This window comes from Sciurus vulgaris (assembly GCF_902686455.1).
Source record: "Sciurus vulgaris genome assembly, chromosome: 14".
Classification (NCBI taxonomy): Eukaryota; Metazoa; Chordata; class Mammalia; order Rodentia; family Sciuridae; genus Sciurus; species Sciurus vulgaris.
Genome location: NC_136475.1, coordinates 87,730,862 through 87,751,933, shown reverse-complemented (window position 1 = coordinate 87,751,933; position 21,072 = coordinate 87,730,862). Strand labels below are relative to the sequence as shown.

The following is a 21,072-nucleotide window of genomic DNA, read 5'->3' as shown; positions in this document are numbered from 1 at the left end:
TGCTTATTCATCAGTCTTTTGCAAGCCTATTCAATGCACCTTGAACTAAAAGGAATCTATAAAATGATATTCTCATCAATATCTACAAAAGAAATGTTGCAGATGCTGTAGTTGTAATATCCTCTATTACAACTACCACTGACATCTATTGAACATCACTTAAATGGTAAAAAAACAGATTTCCCAGAAGTATAAGAAACAAAACTTATGTCCACATTTCTGATTACACGCCATTACTCTTTCCAGGATACCATACTACCAATTCCCCTCAGTAATAAATGTCCATACCATGTCAAGTGCTTCCAATATTTATGTATACTTTGGGGTGTTTTCATAGCTTTTAAGGTACATTATCCAAACTTTTAGGATCAAATGAAATGGGTACACGTCAAGTCAAATCATTTCTTAAAATGCTGCATATACTTTTCTACAAAACTAATTTAATTTTTAATAGCATTTTTATTATTACAGTGTTTAAACAAGCTTGACAATATCAGAAATTGGAAAAAGTGTCCCCCAAGGTTATTTATATGTTAATTAAACATAGTATGATAAAGACACTTGTTGTTACAGACAAGCATTTACATATTAATGAAATCTTTACTGGCAAAGACTGTGTGTGATCAAAAAGAATTATAGGAACTATGTTGCTGTGGTAATTCAACCATTCAGAATGTTGTTGCCTACTTAAAGGTCATGCGTTCTGAAATTACTGGTCAAGGTATTCAAGTTTAGAAGAAAACAACAATAAAAGGAAAATCTGAAGAGCATCACTTTTATCATTCAATAATGCTGCATCCGGTAACAGCCTGATTTTAGGGAAACACATTGATTGCAGGGGGCAGAGTGAGGGGAAAAAAGTGGGGGGGGGACCTTCTCAAAAATTTTTAAATTTCAAATGAAAACAGAAACTTTAAACGGTACTAAACCACATTAAAAACATTTGACAACTGTTATATCCACACTAAAGAGTGTTGCAATAAAGTTAATTGTTAAAATACTTCTGCATTTCAGAACATATTTCACTAATGCCTCTCAAATGTTCTGCCCTAACAGCAAGATAATCCCTTTTCTGTTTATTTCAGGAAAGCTGTGACAGCTATATGTGAGAAACAAAATTAGGTTGTAAACTAAAAAGACAAATGTTCTACACTCAATCCTGAAATGTTTGTTGACTAAAAGAGGAAAATGAATTAATCAGTATACCTTCATTTCTTTAGTGTTCATCAGAGTTCCAGACACCTAACAAATAACAATATCAACATACTTTTAAGGCTCAGAAAAATTACTTTCTAATAGTCTTAGTTTCTGCCTCCTTAATCAGAGAAATTACCCTAACCCCATTTTTTTCCTTTAAATTAACAAGAAGACAGAATTAATTTGGTCAACACCCCATTTTTTTTCCTTTAAATGAACACGACAGAATTAATTTGGTCAACATCTAAAGTGTCACCATGCCCAGAGTTGCACAAAAAAACTACATACACCACCAGCCCCAGTCCTTTGTCCCCAAAGGTTGAGTACAGCAGGCCTTCCTTTCTTTTTGGAATCCAAAACTGTGATACATGCCAGTTTGTATAAAGTGACCTGTGCACTCATCTCCACTGATGGTCCCCTCCAAACTAAAATACAAAGCCACCTTGCTCAGAGCAACTGAGAAACAAACTATACAAATGAGAATTGAATTTTTATTAGGTAACTAATGAACTTTTCAATTTTAAAAGGAAAAGAAATTCTTGTTTCCCTTGAGAATCAAAAAAAAATGAAAAAGTGGATACAATATGCTAATCCTTCCATAGCTATTTCATTATTCAGCCAACAATTTAGGTGATATCTCATTTCAAAAATAAAATTAGGGTGGGACTAGAATACCCAATAAAAATAGCTTTTCAAAATTTCAGGGAAAAAGTGTATTTATGAGAAGGACGAGGCTACATAAAACCATGAATAAAAATATTTGTATCTGATTTTTGGACACCCTCTCTACTATTTCACTTTCAACCAATGAGTGAATTAGAAACATCATGTGTACCCTTGTCGATATGATATTGTTGAACATGTGAATGACTGCAGATTAAATATTTACTCAGACTACTCTTTATCACTCAAAATTTCTAGTATCAAAAACACAATTTTTAAGGCCTAGATGCAAACCTTACCTTTTTCAAGGGGATTTTCCTAATGGACTTCCTTCCAAACAGTAGCTCATCTCTCCCACCTCTATGCCCATCTATACTCCTTATATAAACATATTGGACTTAAATTTTATGATAGTTATATCTATACCTAACCTATCTGATTTTTCCTACCGGATATTAATTTATCTATAGAAAGAGACCACATCTGATTTCAATTTGAATCTATCTAATCCAATAAAATATTGTGACTCATATATCTTCTTTAAACTGTTCTTTCAACGAAAATGAAATACAAAGTGACTTAGAATAGTTTGTGAATCATTCTCACAAATATTATTAGTTATAAATTCACTCAAAACAAGAATAAAATTTAAAAAATCAATATGTGCTTTTCAAAGAATACTAATATGATCTTTCTGTAAGAAAGATCTTCCTGAATATCCAATAAACTATGAAACTAAGGCAACAGTAGTTGACTGTGGGACTGTCTTCTGTTGCTTTCAAAGAAAAATAATAGCAGTCTCAATTTATCTTTTGAATTGAAAGCTGCTTAAAGTCAACCTTAACTTCATCAAAAGAAATAATTCAAATTGCTTAATTTCAGGAAAACTACAATCAACACTATAAAAAAATCATCAATTTGAAATTAAAGTACAGTAAAAAAGTAGATTTCAACCAATCTTTCAACTGTGAAGAACACAGATCCTTTCAAAGTTAATTTTTTAATCAAGATTTAAATTACAAGGTAAATCAATTTGACCTAATCAAATTTGTTCTACTGAAATTTTTAATAAAATGCATATTGATATTTTGTTTTTATAACATTTTTCTGTTTTTGTAAGAATAGAAAGTCTCTGCCTGTCTATTCAAATCCAAGGATTATAAAACAATGTATGAGAAGGCTCAGAAGTTCCCTTCATTTTGGAGGCCCCGCTTATCACCAAAAGATGAAAAAGAGGTTCTCATAATGAGTCAGGCAATAACAGGGATGTAACCTTCCATCTCAAATTATAATTCATCCTTCTTAAAAACAGTCTTAACAGCATGAATAGATACATGACTCAAAGGTAGAAAGCCATTCTAAATCTTAGTCCTAATATTTGCTTCACTAAAAATGTATTATTGCTTGAGAACATTATGCTAAATTAAATAAACCAGTCCATACCAAAAAAGTACAGTATTTCCACTTAAAAAGTATTAATACCAGGAGTAGTCAAATTCGGGGAGACAGAAAACACAATGGAGGTTGACAGGGGTAGGGGAGAATGGACAGTTGTTTAATGGATATAAAGTTCCAGGTTTGCAATATGAAAAGAGTTCTTGAGATTGTTTTCACACCATTGTGAATGTACTTAACACTACTAAACAATACACTCAAAAAGATAGTAAAGATGTTTTTTATTTTACCACACTTAATTACAAAAGAAAAAGTGTATCATGATCAAATGGTCCTTTTGCTTTTTAATACAGAAAGCCAAAAATGATTTATGAGTGCACAAAAGGAATATAGTTGTAGAACTCAGCTAAATTACCTGGCTTGCAGTCTAAGAAAGTCCAAGGTAAGTTTCCTTCCAGATTTATTTTCAAAGAGAATGCTTTTGACTACATCTTATTCACTTTATCACACACAAATCCCTCTTACTTTTCCATATCTCCTCACATGACCACCATTCATTCATTCAAAAATTATCAACCATTATTGCAGTCATGCACTATGTTCATAGCACTTTATGGAGACATGTGTTTGTCTTATTACAAAAAAAAAAAAACTATCAAAAGATGTGAAAACAAAATATATCCTTCAAATTGGTCCCCAGAAGTTTTAATTTTGGATGAGTGACAATAACTATCAGTAAGGAGAAAAATATGCAAAACTTCACACAACGATACTTCCCAGGGGCCCTGAATTTTCTGTTGCATCATGTGGGACAGAATGTACAAAAGGGATAAAGGCCTAAGCAAAGCAAGAATGATTTAGGGTCAACAAGAAAGAAAATGCCAGAGACAAATGCAGCAGTTCAAGTCAGCACAGCATGAAGAGGCCTGAGTTCTGCAGGTGACAGGGAAGAAAGCTTCTGCCCACCAGCTTATCATACAGTATATCATACTGTTTAGCAAGGTTGTTCTAAATGAAGACATGTAAAGTGGGTTTGCGTTTGTTTTTGTTTTTATGTTTTAGGGGGGTTTTTTGGTACTTTTTTAACTTTTTAAAAATTTTTTATTGATTTTTTTGTTCTAATTAGTTGTACATGACAGTACATATTATACTGATTATACAGATTGCAGGATCACATCAGCCATGCAGTCATATACGTACATGAGGTAATAATGTCTTGTTTCACACTACCCCCCCATACCCCTTCTCCTCCCTTCACTCCCCTCTACCTAATCATACCCATACCTAATCACACCCACACCCCACTTAATGTGAATTAGCATCCGTATATCAGTGAGTGATTTTTATGCTCCAGAAAAATAGCAGTTTCTGAATATGGGGACTAGTATATTCTGACATAAGCTTAGGTTGGCACCCTATGGACCTAAGCCAGTGTTGACATAAAATTGTTCACATAGTCACTATTTTTAGCTCTGATGATATGTGTCATAAATTACCGTGAGACTAAAGGTAGAGAATAAATAGAACTGACTCAACGGATAATTCATACAATCACAAATTCATGAAAGAAAATGGAAACTTCTTAAACACACTGTTGCAATTCACTGAATTACAGTCCATCTGCATGTTACAGCATGCTTTTCATCATCAATCTTTTGAACACCAAATAATCTAACAAAACTTATTCACAAGCAAACACATTGCAAAGTTCTGAGAGTAATAGCTTTACTGGGTTGACAATAAGAATGTAATGCTCTAGATATTCTATTTCCATCAAAATTTTGTCACTTGCACTACAAAATAGATGCTGCAATAACCCCAAATATACAAAATATGATTCAATATTTTCCTATTAGTGCTGGAGTAATCCAGGAATATTTCATAATGAGTAATCATTCTCATCTAGTAAATATCTAAGTGCCAAAGAATTTCATGATTGACAGATACTGAACAACAGAATTTATTTCCACTAAATGAAGACTATATGCGATGTAGTATCTTGGACTGGATCTTCAAACAGAAAAGGACATTAGTTATAAAAAAAAAAAAAAAAAAAAACTGGTGAATTCAAATAAATCTGTGGTGAATTCAGTCAGTTCTGTTTTTAAATGTAAATTTGCTGCCATGAACTGATACATTAGGAAACAACTTATAACACAGATTTCATATTTACTGATGCACACATGCATCCCCAGGGAGCATTCCATGAATACTGTACCCAGTAAACCAGCCAGATCAGTTGCCATGTCCACACACACTCCCCTATACCCAGCAGCTACCTCAGTTCAGACTATGTTTGAAGTGATCCCATTAACATCTCGTATTAACACTTTCCATCCGATATCTATCACCCTCCTGGCTCCACTTTCTAATAACTCACAAAGTGCAACTCTTCTCACATCCATTTCTACAAGCAAATCTCTTTCTCGTCTTTTTCAAGGTAAAAGTTCATATTTTAGCATTTATTTCTTAACTAGGTTAAAATTTCTGTAAGGTTCCTAACTGTCCCAATGCACAAAGTACCACTAGACCCATTTCTCTAATATATACTGTAGTATTCACTGAATGATTCTGCACAGTGTGACATTTAGAAATGCATGTATCACATTATAGCAGAATTGACTCTTCAGTGGTAATTTCCATTTGACCAATGTGCTATGACTAAAAAGAAATGGGAACCTAGGTGCAGAGTGAATGTTTTTGTAATGTAAAATCATTCCAGTAAAAGTCTAAAACAATAAGCATACAAAGTATGTAAGTATATGAGGCCAAACTTTAGTACAGGATCCTGTATTAATAATAACTGCTAACAATTTAGTACCACTTACTTGATGCCAAGCACTGTTTGCAGTGGTTTATACACACTAATCATTTTCACAACACTATGGAGTCAGAGCTATAATCATCCCCATTTTACAAGTGAGAAGACTGTGGTGCAGTTAGATGGGAAACTAACCCAAAATCTTGAATCGAGGCAGGTTGTCGGTGCCCTTACCACTATGCTACATTATTTCCACAAACAATACAACTTTTTAAACCACACTGTATTCATCATGCTGGAAAGATTTCACTCAGAAAGGAGGCTAAAATTAAAAATCTAATCCTTCCGAAATGTGTAATCAGTGCAAAAAATTTTTTAAAAAAGAGTCTCCGCTTTTTATAAACTATCTCCATTACCACAACTTAGGGCGCTGACAAAGAATAAGAAATATCACTTTTTTACTTTAAAAGAACCATCTAAATTTAAAGTATAAAACATTTTATAACAATGATTAAGAACAGGTACCTTTTCACTAATGATGAAAAATGTAATTCAAGGTTTCACAAAACTTAGTCACATTTCATCCATGTCAAAATACATATGACTGAAAAGTGACTATACCAAAAAATAATGCAACCCATAGTAGTGTCCTAGACATTATAACCATACTGTTTAGTTCAACCAAAAATTGATCAAACTTTGGTTAAATGTCAAGGCGAAAGTTTTGCCAACAGAATCTCCAAACAGAATAATAGGTCAATTGCTGACATAACTCACTACCACTTTTTTCAAATGTTTTACATAGCTTGAACTCTAAAACTTAAATTCTACCTACCCTCCCATGTACTGAATTTGTGAGTCTAAAGTGACATTCGTTCAAAACCAACTTATAGAGTTACTACTTCATACCAGGCACTCAGACTACGGTAGTGATAAGATTATGTTCATGTTTTTTATATTCATTCTTCACTTATTCGTTCATTCAACAACTATTTACTATGCAACTACAAAGTTCCAGGCACTATTCTAAGAGTACTGGGGAAAGGAACAAAACATCATGAACGCTTATCCTACTGAAAGAGACATTATAGAAGGGAAAAACACAGTAAGTAAAACGAATAAAACACAAACCAAATTAGTGATAAATGCTAGGGGAAAAGTTATAAAAGGGGAAAAGGATTTCAAGTGAGGATAAAATTTTAAGTAGGAGAAAGCCAAGGAAAATCATATAAAGTAGAAAAGAAAACCATAAAATAGGTGTAAGTGCTATAATAGGAAGAAAAATAACATAAGGTCAGGGGGGAAAACGTGATGGAGAAGCGAAGGCTGATTAAAAAAATGGTCAATGAAGTCCTTTCTGAAGGAGTGGCCTTGAGTACCGATTGTCAATGACGTAAGAGATCCAGTCACGTGAGCGTATGGGAGAAGGGCACAACACATGGAAAACCCCAGGGCAGGAGCAGATGTGGCATGTTCAGGAAGTAGTAGGAGGCCAGAGCGGTGGGAGTGGAGAGAGCTGGGGCCTCGTGCAATCTTCCCAACAGACAGACACTCTGCATTTGGGCAGGCATACACTCAAGAATTTAGTGACATGCTTCCAATCAATTCTACCGATTATTAAAAAGTCATTATTATTGCAAAATCCAAGTGGAGGGAATGAAGGGAAGAGAAAGAGGGATAAAGAGGTACCACTGAGCAATACAGACTTCTACAAGAAAAATGGGGTACATACACAGAAAGTTCAACAGTTACTCAAGGCAGTGGAGGAGGAAGGAATAAGACTGTTTTCCACACGGCTACTGAGGAGAAAAAAAAAGAAAGTAGGAAGAGCTTGAAAGATATGTAAAGACATTTTCAACTCTATTTCTTCCTCTGCTGCATGATTCTGTAGAGAGGAATTTCTACTGGTTTGTAAAGGATCACTGGTAACTCATGCTGATGAGAAACAGTGCTGTACTCATTTTGAAATCCCTCCACCAATGCCAGGCCCACGGGAGGTACTCAGCAAATGTTGAGTGGGTACGTAGAGAAAAGCATACGTGTGCCAATATGTCGAACATTATGTTCATCGGATCTCACTGTTGTGAACGACTCAAAAACTGAATAGCAAGTATCCAAAGAATAATCCTCAAAAAGGAAATAATTTCTAAATATAACTTATTGATCTATAAGGACAAGACTCTGAATGGAGAACAGACCTTGACAATGAGTTAAAACAGCAATTGTACCTTCAAACCATCAGAGCTTTGATAAATACTGACCTGGACTTCTCCCATGTCAGCAGGGGCCACATTACCCCCAGGACACCCTTTAGCTTCTTAAATGGCACAAGGACCTCCGTATTCAGTCAGTAAACATTTCCAGAGTACTCACTACACAAGAAGCACTCCATGCCCTGGGGAATCCAGACATTAGGAAGGAAGGGCTCTGCCTTTAGAATTAGTTTGGGGTTTAAATCTGGGTGTTTATTAAGAGGGGTACAAAAGGGAGAAAAACAGAAAACAAAAATGAATAAAACAATGTAAAATGTTATACTATAAAAATAAAGAATTATAAGAATATAGGGAAAAGAAAAACTTTAAATCACACAGAAGGAGTTATGCCTGAATTCTAAGTGTAGCTTTGCTTTCAATAACCTAAATTGTAAGAGAGTAGACATATTACCATTAAACCTACTATTCTTTGTCATTCAGATAAGAGAAGTTTAAAAAAGATCACTGTGAAAGACTTTCTGGAGAAACAAAAATAAACCAAAACAAACTATATGTTTCTCAGTATTTTAAAAATGAATAAAACTTAAGAACATACATAAAATCAGTCTTTTCAAAGTTTTTCTAAACTTCATATCCCAAAACAATGATTCAAAATAGTTTTAAGACCAGAGGCTGGGAGGAAGAAAGAAGTACGTGCTGAGGAGCGATATTGGCCAAATCATATTATTATATTGTGTGCATGTACAAATACATAACAACAAATCCCATCATTATGAACAACTACAACACACCAATTAAAAAACGTGGGGAGAAAAAGGAGCTGGGTATGTATCTCAGTGGTAAAGTACCCCTGATTTCAATTCCCAGTACGGGTGGGTGGGGGCTTAATCTTCCAGTTACCCTCTGCTGAAATATAACTGAAGTATACTGCAATTTAATTAGTCCTTGAGTTAACATAAAGGAACCCAGGACATTCAAAGACAGTACAGCACTGGACACTGCAATTATTCTGCAAGCCACCTCAGAAATTTCGGGTTAAAATCAAACATTTAAGCAATCATTACAAAACAGTAACAATAAGTGCACTACAATGTAAGAAGAAATTACCTTTAAAAACAACATTAAGGGATAGTAGCTCTTTTTCCTAGCCTAACAATTTACAGCAGGAATAAATCATCTAGGGGCTGGGGTTGTAGCTCAGTGATAGAGCATTTGCCTAGCATATGTGAGGCATTGGGTTTGATTCTAAGCATCACATATAAATAAATGAATAAAATAAAGGTATACTGACAACTAAAAAAATATTTTAAAAAAAGAAAATAAATCATTTTCATTTAAATTGGATCTATTTTGTAGAGGTGGAGAAATAAAAAAATAAATCATTTTCATTTAAATTGGATCTATTTTGTAGAGGTAGAGAACAGAATTACATTCTAAATTATTTAGAAATACATAATTACAAAATACATTTACATATCACTATACAGATTTAAAATTTGAAAATGAAAAAAGTATCTCAATGTTTTTCTTTATTTTTATCCAAAGATTTACCTTTTTGGTACCAAGAATAATGCAAAATAAAGAATTTTAAACATTTTTAGAGCCTAGTGACCTACAACTTTTAAGCACAGATTAAAATCTTGGCTATACATATGTTGATTTTAACATGCCATCAAGCCTCTGTAAATCTCAGGGAAAACAACAAAATTATCTGGAGACCAGATAAAAGTATCATGTGTCAAATGACTCTGCATATGCTGATCATCAACACCCAAGCCTAAAAATACTATGTTTGCTGGAGGCAGCAAGGGAAGAAGGAGGAAGCCAAATGATCCCCAACTTATTCAACATCCCTTAACATTGTCAGTGTTAGTAGCTAAAGTTAGTAACAATGATTTCAATCAGAAATACCAAAATCCTTCACAGTGTTATAGTTTACAAGCAAATTTCATATGTATCAATTCATCTATTACTAGAAAGATGCTGTAAGAGTAAGCCAGACAAGGACTGCTGATTCATTTTAAAGACGAGTAAATTCAAAATCAGAAAAGATAAATCATGCGATTAATAATCAAGCCACATTTACTGGTGAGCCAGCCAACTACAGGTAAAAGATCTCAAATGGACATGTCCTGTTACTTTCCATTTGCCTTCTCCCTCTCTTCAGAACTGACCTAAGCAAGGCGCTTGAACACCTCTCTGCTCTCACATGCCATTCCCCCAGAGCTAACATCACTGAACTATATACTACTCACATCAGTAGCAAGGAGAGACCCTGGCCTCCAGAAGCCCACGAGCCAATGATACTGGAACTTAACGTCTACATAGGCTTACAGTCTATGTCACATGCTGCAACCCAAATATCAAATAAGCAAACTTGAATTAAATAAAGAGTATTAGTTTGGTAGTGAAATGGTATTTCATATTTGTCCTTGTCTCTGAAATTTTAAATGGAGAAAAGGTTGTTGAGCAAAGCAGAATGCAGACATTCCTGGTCCCTACTATTGTCAGAACTACAGTTCAATTTCTAAAAGAGACAACTATTTCAAATTGAAAAAATTAACCTAAAATTATTTTTAATAAGAAAATAGAGAACACAGCACTAAATCATGACATTTTTTGAAAGTTTGTATTAGGTGATCCTGTTATAGTAGATACTTTTGCTTCAGATCATTCAAAAAATAAGTTGAACATACTTTTATTACCAGATAAATAGGTTTAAATAGATTACATTAAAATTTGTTTTCTAATTTAAGGTCTTCCACAGGTAACAGAAATTGTTATTATTTAGAGAGAAGGTAAAATTCATTTAACAGAGTCACGTACCAAGCTTCGGGCAGCAAAACAGAATATTCATGTGGAGAAGTAGTTTCTGGAAAGTTGGAGAGAATTGCAAGACGATGAGGAAGAAGATCGGAGCCATGATAGGTAAATAGAATTTCTAGTGCTTGGACATTACTTTCCTGTACAAAAGCAAGAGGTGAGTTTCAAGCATGAATCTAAGAAATAAAGGAGTGATTTTCTATGACATTATTCAAAAACTTAAAATTAACGTTTTTATTTTTGAATACTTTTTGAAATATTCCTGAGTTTTTTCCTAACCTCTATCATGTTTCTCAATTTAATGGTACAAAAATTATTTTTAAAGTTCCAAATAATGAATAAAATTTTTTAAAATGTCACTCTGTATTTACTTATATTACAAAAGAACAGAAAATGTAATGGTATATGTACACATTAACATTAACTGCACAGCTTCAATATTTAGAGAGTGTTAATAGCCACAATTATTCTATTTACAAAAAAGAAATTACCCGAGCATAAGTTCTTGCTGAGAGAACAATATTCTGACTTCTAAACTTCTTAAAGAACTCAGCATCATATCTCTGTCCAGATGCATGAGGCACTGCCAGGATTTCCTGAGGGGAAACAATGATTTAATGAATAGACCTTTAAATATGGTGACAAGAAAATATTAAACACCTTTACAACAATTCTGCCTGCCTAAATAAGGCCTGAATTAATTAATTTCAATGATAAGTAAAGTGTTGTATCTATATTCTTGTCTTTGTTTTGAAAAGGGCCATATTTATGAGTGCTGTAATTTTTTCAAATCCAGAAATAAATGAAATAGGCAATAAAAATCTAATTATAGTAAGAACAAATAAGCAACAGTTATACAGTGCTGTGCATATAAGTACTCATCACATCTACGTGAGAACTTGTACTGCTAGAGTGATGTATGTTAAATGCAGATTGAAGCCATTCATTCACTCAACGAATATTTACAGAGTATCTATTATGAGCTAGAGGTACTGTGAGAGGCACTGGTGAGTCACTGAGAAATATATTTTCCCTTCCCTTCAAGTCCAGCAGAGAAGTGACTCACTGTTTACAAAAAATCTTAATCCTTTAAAAGCATTCGTGAGGCACCTAGGAACCCTGAACATGAAGCAGATATCAGATGATATCAGGGAACTGATACAAGTTTTGTTAGAAATAACAGTGGCCTTATGGTTGTTTTTCAACAACATATTATTTAGAGATATATACTGAAGTATGAATAAAATGATAGCATTTCTGTGATATGCTTTAAAATAAGTGAAAGAAAAGGCAGGAATGCAAAGGTGGAAAATAATACAAAATTGGCAAAATGTTTAAAATGGGTGAAACTGAGAACAAACACATCAGAGTTCATACTGTTCTCTATACTTGATGAATGTTTGAAATTTTTTATAATAAAAGGCTAAAAAAAACTGATAACAAGACAACAAAACTCCTCACTGTTGCTGGATTTCCCTAAGAAGTTTCCTGCTCTGTTAGGAACTTTTTCACAACATTTTCTGACTCTCTAGACTGTAACACCCTATTTCCCAGCCCCCTACTCTCAGCTAAAAACCTTGCTTTTCTTAATTGACTCTATTAGATAGGAGGTCCCTAATTTTCCAACCCACCAAAGCTGCAAATCTGCCTGCATCTGTACCAATACAATTTTCCTTCCTTCAGTTACAGCAGAAAAAACTTATTTGCACACCTAAAACAAGTCTCCAAACTCCACCCATGCTCGGAATCCCATTCTCCTCTTCCACAATCAGCTAAGTACCTTTTACTTTCACTCAATAAACCCCTCTCACCCCTCCGTGTGCATTCCCATTGACATGCAACCAGTACTTCTTTCTACTATAAAAACAACCCTTACACTCCCTTACCTAGTCACCTCCAGCTTCACCATTCTCTGCCCCACTTCTTGGTAACACTTCTTGAAAGAGTTGCCCACATCCAGTCTCCACTTCTCCTGCGCTTTCATAAACTCACTGAACCTCTAACAAAAATTCAATTTGATTCCTTACACAGGATGAATAAATATGGCCATAAATGATTCTAACCAAATTTCCCACCTTTGTTCTATGCCACCCCTAGGCCCACATCCTGCACTGACTAGCCTATGTTCTCAAGAGCATGTCATCTTCTTTCATGACAACAGGTCTTTATCAGCATAGTCTGCTAAACACAGAGTTCTTGCTTCCTATTTATTTGGTCAAAGTAATAACCTCTCTAAGCTTCTGTAAAACTGAGAATAGTAGAAACTGCCTCAAAAAACTGTTCGGAAATAATCTTCAATAAGTACATGACACAATGGCTGATAGTGGGTCCTCAACAAATATGAGGGTATTTCTTGAGGTTTTCTCTTCACCCACTGGGTCTTTCAACAAATATTTACCAAGCTCCACCAAGTCGCATACCACTCTGATCTGTGGGGATACAGCAGCAAAGACGACAAACCCCTAATTTCAAGGAGATTCCATTCTCATGCTTCCCTTCCAGTGCATCCTAGCCCCTGAAATCTGCCTTTGTGTTTTTAAGTAGTCGAAAGATTACTTCTATGTAGTCTATGTAGAGTCTTCTTGAACATCCCCAGGAAGAAATAAATACTTTTCTCTACTATGCTCTTCATTGATTCTTCATATCTTCATTATCAACACCTAAGGCTTGCTTGTAAGAAGACTGCTCCTTATTCATCTCTCCACCTCTAGCAATAGCACAATAATATCTGGCATACAATAAGCATGCAGGTAAAATTTGAAGAAATTCATTTTTATCCATTTATCACAAAATTAATTTAAAAAAAACATGTCCTAGGATGAAAAGGCAATGCCTATCTCTGCCACTAACAGATTAGTCATTATATCTGAACATTTTCATTATAAAGTTTTAACAGCCAAATTCATTTCAAGACATCTACATTTCAAAAGCTTAGTTTAATTTTCCAAAAAAATGGGGACTCAACAAATACTTTAAATGGGCTTACTGTCATATGGGAAATAGTCATTCAAAAATTAAAGAATATAAAATCAGCATACTACAGAGATTCAGCCACATCAATGTTCATAGCTGCTCAATTCACCATAGCCAGATTGTGGAACCAACCTAGATGCCCTTCAGTTGATGAATGGATAAAGAAACTGTGGCATATATGTACAATGGAATATTACTCCGCCATGAAGAATAAAATTATGGCATTTGCAGGCAAATGGATGAAATTGGAGGATATCATGCTAAGTGAGATAAGCCAATCTCAAAAAACTAAAGGACGAATGATCTCGCTGATAAGCGGATGAGGACATATAATGGGGGGTAGGATGCGTTAGCATTAGGGTTAGGGTTAGGTTTAGGATTAGGGATAAGGAGGGTGGTAAGAATGGAGGAAGGAAGGACTGTATAGAGGGAAAAGAGGGGTGGGAGGGGTGGGGGGAAGGGAAAAAAATAACACAATGAATCAAGCAACATTGCCTTATGTAAATTTATGATTACACAAATGGTATGCCTTGACTCCATGTACAAACAGAGAAACAACATGTATCCCATTTGTTTAAATAATTAAAAAAAAAAAAAAAATTAAAGAATAAAAAAAGAGGGTTGGGCATGTAGCCTAAGAGTAGAGCACTTGCCTAGCAAGTGTGAGGCTCTGGCTCAACCCCAGGCACCACAAATGGTGATGATGAGGAAAGAAAATAACAGGACAGTCAGGCTTGGAACTTTTTTTTTTTTTAAGTAACAGGGATTGAACCCAGGGACTTCCCTGAGTCACACCTCCAGCATTTTTTCTTTTTTTTTTTTTTTTAACGACAGGGTCTTGCCAAGTTGCTGGGCTGGCTGTGGAACTTATGATCCCCTCTCAGCCTACTGAGTCACTTGGATTACAGGTAAATACACTGTACATGGCTAAACATTCACATACCTTTAAAAAAAAAAAAAAAAAAAAGATCATCATTCATGAAACTAAGGCTAACTATATAAATTATAAAGGACATGTTTGCATTTCTACAGTTTACAATGTGCTTATATTACCTCAAAATATCTCAGAACTCACACCTAGTAAAAGAATATGTTTTAGAGTAATATGACCATCTGACAGTAAAACTAGTTGTACTTATATGTAAAATTATCAGGAATTCTTTATAACTTGTTTGCATTAAGTGGTATATACTCATTACCAGTGTTTTCTAATAACCACAAAATTAGCCCTTTTTTAAGTGTCCTATTTGAAAGCATTTCAACTAAATTAGCAAAGTGTGGGAATCAAAGGCTTCTGGGTTTGCTTACACGGTCACAAGTACTAAATGCTTCCATTATTCTTGGGATGGGCTCCACATTAGTAGACATGACACTTACTGAGCATCTACTATGTGCCAGTGCCAGGAACAATATACATACAATAGGAGGCATATCACAGACTGACTAAGGAAATCACTTCCAATCAAAGTCAAACTTCAATAGTTAGAAACATATTTTAAAACCTGAGTAACTTCAGCTATGAAGATCATGTAATAAAGCAATCTAAATTATCTGTATTTATTGAAATGTGGCCAACTGCCACTTTAACCTTTAACAGTCTCTGAATTGTTCTAATGGTTCAGAGTACTACTAAAATGGCCAACATGGGGCCATCTTTACTTATGTCTCTGAAGACCTAAATATGAAATATACTATTTTTAAGTTCAAGTGTGGCCCTAATTAGGATCAACCATCAATCTAAATTCAACCCACTAACAAATCATAAGAAATACTCATCTTAAGATTATTAAAACTCAGTGTAGACTGAAAATTAGTATTGAAAACAGCTATGTGTCATTAATGAAAAATAAAAATATAAAATATAAGTAAATTAAAAGGACTGTAAATCTAAAAGACTTAGATGCACTGAAATGGCTAAAGCTTTTGTATTCCCTAAGCTAACAAAATAACTTCTGGCCTTTCATGATCTTGAATTTTTACCAAAATAAGTTATAAGAGAACTTGCTTCCGTAAGAAATTGATTTTTCCCACATAGTTTTAAGACCAAGAATATCAGTGGCAGCATTTATAAAGACAGATCAAATGAACATAGTCTGACTGAAATTATTCCTTACCTCATATGTTGCAAGTCGATCCAAGTAAGTTAGTAATTTCAGTCTACAGCGGCAAAGTTCCTTTTGTTCCAGCGTTAACCTGTATTGAAAAACTATATTAGACCATTTATATTACTTTAGAAGTACATTTCTCTAGGAGTTAAAATAGAATGAAAATTATTAATATTCCTTTGAACCCAAAGTTCTTGGAACAGTGCACTAAGGCACAAGAACAAAACAATGTTAAACACATTTAAGTTGCTGAAATAATTATCACTAGTTAAAAAAAAAATACTGAAATCACTAGTTATTTTAAAGAATTATCAAATTAACAGTAATAAGTAATTACTTTGAAAAATTCACTAATTTCAGCAGTTCTCGTCTCTTCTTAAGCTCTTTTTCCTTTTTGTTCTTGGCAGGCTGTTCACCCAGTGGCGATAGCTCCTCATAGGAGATATTGTCAATGTCTACTTCACCAGGTAATGTAAACCTGCAAGATAAATAGAAAACTTAAAACCTTGAGTAACTTTTTTAACTTTAAAAGCTGTTTTTTACTATTTTGGCTGAATCGTTAACATACAGAAAAAGAAAACACCTTTTTTAAAAATTTTGCCATTGTAAGCAAAGAGATTCATTCATTATATCCATAAGATAGAGAAATAATAATAATAATAATAATTAATATGTGCAGAAATGCTAAACTCAAGAAAATGAAAACTATTTAGAAAAACGTGGTGTTATATTCACCTACAGAGCTAGAAAATGCTGCCTGGAGTTTATCATGATCTTAAAATGATTAACAAATTATCTCATTTACTTATAAGATATACTATCATTTATATCTCAAAATAAGTCCCAAATGTCTCATGAGAAATGACTCCTGTCAAATAACTTTATTACTATTATTATTTCTGACATTTGAATGGTGCTTAAAAGTTCATGAGGTGCTTTCACAAGATATATAATTTAATCACTGAAAGTAATTCTGTGAAGGAGGTATGATCCTACACATAAGAAGCCAAGACTCGGGGCTGGGGTTGTGGCTCAGTGGTGGAGTGCTTGCCTAGCATGTGTGAAGCACTGGGTTCAATCCTCAGCACCATATATCAATAAATGAATAAAATGAAGGTCTTTCAACATCTAAAAAAAAAAAAAAAATTTAAAAAAATTTAAAAAAAAAGAAGCCAAGACTCCTCTAAGATTGCTCAACTAACAAGTCGTCAGTCTAGGTTAGTGCCACAAGCCCCAGCCAAGCAAGGGCCAGCATTCAATAAATGCTTCTAGAATTGATATTTCCTCAAATCAAGCCATTACATGCCAAAACTTAACACAGAGGAACGAAAGTCATGAGCTAATGAAGAAAGCACTGATCCAAGGCAACTCCCTTGATAGAGAGGACTTCAAGTTTACCGGGCCCCGTATCTCAGCTTCGAAGTTTTCCCCTAGTCACCTTTGCTTTGAATTCAGATCTTACTGTGACCAACCTGCCATCATCCGTTCCTTTCCCTATCGCTAGAAGAGCCCCCAGGTCTGTGCCTCTCGACCCATACTGAAGCAGCTCTTTCGCAGCATCCACATTTTCAGGAACTCTCTCCAGACACTCATGGAGAACCCAGGATCGCTTCTTTATTTTACTCTAGATATAAATAAAACATAAAACAAGACTTAAAGAACACATGGCATCTTATAGCACCTGACAACTGCCTTCTATATGAAGTGGCATAGTTATTTAATAACTGGATTTCATCTTAAAAACTACTCATTCTCTAATGTTGATGCCAACTGGATAAAGAACATATGATTCCAACTATTTTTCCTTCAATGAGCCTAAGTAAAACACAAAGCTCCAATACTTTTTTTTTTTTGAAAATATAAAAAGATCTTTCCGACCTCTTAGAGTTATCTTTGGTTTATATTTTGCCTGTATACAGGAGTAAAAGTTAAAGCAGAAAGGCAATTGAGATATTTTCTTTTGTAATAAACATATTTACATATTTTAACATTGAAATAAAACTAATAAGGCATAGCATGTCCAGGTTCTATATTTATTTGACATAACATGTATCACACAGTGCCATTGTAACTTATTCATAAAAAGTCATGGTACATTGCTGTAGAAAAAACAAGGGCCTATTCTCCCCCCAACTGCTTCTTCCAATTCCATTCAAAATCCACAAATTGCACTCTTCCTAGAAATTATCACTTCGATTACTAAATTTGAAGATTTGACTCATATTTTGTATCTCTTTACACATTCCACCACATCAATTTTTTCTTCAAACGTTTCTTGTTTCCCCCATTTTCATCTCTGCAGTCTAAGTCATCAAAATATAACATCTAGGGCACTATAGGAGTTCCCTGCCCTAGCAGAGTTTCCTACACCACTCTCCTCCAACTCCAGTCCTTTTCTACACCATCTGCCTCTGCAACTCCCCCAGTCAAAAATCCCCAACAGTTCCCCGCTACCCTAGAGAGAAAAGCCTAAGTCACCACAAGCTTTCAACATCCTCCCAAACCCAAATCAACACATCTTTCCACCTGTATTTCCTCATGCTCATGACCTCAAATATCATCACCAACAAACCAAATGACTTACAGAGCTCATGTGCCCATGAAATGGTTACCGGGTACCTTGTGTGTGCCAGGCACTAAATGGGACATGAGGACACAACAGTGAACAAGACAGATTTGGTCACTGTCCATATGCGTCATGCTCACTGTCTTGTCAGTTGCCCATACCAAGACCATTTGTCGTCTTACAAATGGTATTGGGGACCACTGGACTCTTTGAGTTCCCAAATTCCTGACCAAAATATTTTCACCAAACCCCGCTGAATCTACAAAGATCACTACCTTCACCAGGCTCCTAGAGTTCGGTCTCATGTATACTTAAGCAAAAGGCTTGTCTCCATGGGAAGGCAATCAGCTCCTCGACAGTCAAGGCCACACTTAGGTTGCACCCCACCCCATGTCACTAGTATACTATTTACTCTTAATTGTCCATTTCATTAAATATGTCCCCAATAAGATATTTACTTCTGTTGTCTCTTATAATCCTCTTAGCTCCTTCAGTGACCAAGACTGTCCTTTACTATGTTTCCAAAAGAGCCAGAAAGTAGGTAGGTATACATGCACTCATGAGCTTACTGACCTAAGGCATAAAAAAGAAAAATAAGGTAGGTTTGGCGTTCTAATTTGCTAAAGCAAATACAAGCAGTTTTGTTTCCATTTTTCCATCATCTCTCATGCTCACTCATCTGAGATATTACTTTTATTAAAATTAACAGCTAACCATCCTGTGTGGTTGAAGCATCAACTTCTCACAAACAGCATTTTCAGATCATGTTTTTATTTTTAATAACTCAAGTGCATAAACTCCTAAGGAAAACAATTACCATGAAAATTTCCCAACATTTCTTAGGGTATTCCTAAAGGCAAAGATACTTTCCTTAATGTCAGATCATAATGCTGTTACAGGCCAGGCTATATGGGCAACAACCAAACAGACTCCATTTTACCCTAAGACTCCATGTCCAATGGGAAATGCTTCTCCCATGAGAAAACTGCCTCTGTACCCATCAACAGTTGCCTAGAATAGCATGTTTGGCAACACAAAATGGCAATTCTTATACCAACTGGTGAATGAAGATGGTTCTGTCTCCTGTTTTAAGATCAACTTGCTGATTTATTCTGATCTTGCCATAACAATGCCATGAGTTCAACTTCCTTACAAAGATGCTAAGGGTCAAAACACACAGGCTTGCTATGAGCTGAATGTATTACCCAAAATACAGATATGCAACATATGACTATATTAATTCATATTTTGAATCAGTAATCCCCATGTGATAATATTTAGGAAAAAAAGCCTTTTCAGGGGTAACTATGTCATAAGAGTAGAGCCCTCATAATAAAATTGGTGCCCACATAAGAGACTAACAAGAGTTTGCTTCCTCTCTCATGGGCTCTCTACCATATAGGGACACAGCAGGAACAAATTCATCAATAAGTCAGAACACGGGCCCTTACCAAGAACTGAATTGGCTATCACCTTCCCCATGAACTTCCAGCCTCCAGAACTGTGAGAAATAAATTTTCTTGTTTAAACCATCCAAGTCTACGATATGTGTGTTACAGCAACACACACTAAGATATGGCTACATAACAATTTTAATGTGGGAGACCTATAGAAGGAAGGATTCATTGTGAGATATAAGTAAACAAGGAGTATTTAGTAAGTTGATGTGTTAGTTATCTATTACCTCTCAACTCCAAACTTGCCCTCCAAGCAGGCACAGTGATAGCATTTCACATTTGCAGCAGACACATTATTAAGCTTTGTCAACAAAGGCCTTTCTTTGTAGAAGGGCCACTACAAAGAAAGCAGCTCTGGTTTTTAGAACTGATGCTCTTGTTCTTCTTATCCCTTTCACTTGAAAATCAGCAAGGCCTAAGACGGGTTGGGGAATACAGTGATACTTCCTTCTCTACCCTTCCTCCCACCATGACAGCTTTCCACTGAGTATCAGTGGCATTCCCATGGACCAATTTTTTCCCAGGAAACCGAACAGGAAGATTCCCAGACTGAGCTTACCTACAGGAGTAGAGAGTTTTCCTTGCCAGTCCCAGGCTAAGGCCTTTTCTTTATCTACCAAACTTGAGCCGTATGCAGCTGCTGGGGGCATGTCCTGCTTGCCAGTTTCTGGGGTTTTCTGAAACACAACCTCAGCTCACTGGCACCCTGGAAGTAGACTGCCAGCTTCCATATCCATCTCTACCTCCAACCTGGGTCACTGGAGACCAGTTGTAGCGTGACACAGCCCCGAGAACATCTTCTCCATCCAATGTGCTACAACCAATCCTCGTCTAATATTGTCCAAATCCCAGTTGAGGGGAAGAGGCCTCCCTTCCAAGCGCATTCCCTCCAATGGCATGTTCCTTTGGCCCAAGGGCA

General features: G+C 35.3%; 1 protein-coding gene across 1 annotated transcript in view; it reads right to left on the bottom strand.

The window, feature by feature from the left end:
• Nucleotides 1–21,072, bottom strand: part of NBAS (NBAS subunit of NRZ tethering complex) — a 343,098-nt gene that overhangs the window by 225,957 nt on the left and 96,069 nt on the right. The window contains exons 17-21 of the mRNA XM_079111365.1: nt 17,603–17,754; nt 16,468–16,608; nt 16,140–16,218; nt 11,544–11,648; nt 11,056–11,192 (exon numbers count right to left, since the gene is read on the bottom strand). Coding sequence (XP_078967491.1) covers nt 11,056–11,192; nt 11,544–11,648; nt 16,140–16,218; nt 16,468–16,608; nt 17,603–17,754 — 614 coding nt within the window. The remainder of the gene's footprint in view (nt 1–11,055; nt 11,193–11,543; nt 11,649–16,139; nt 16,219–16,467; nt 16,609–17,602; nt 17,755–21,072) is intronic.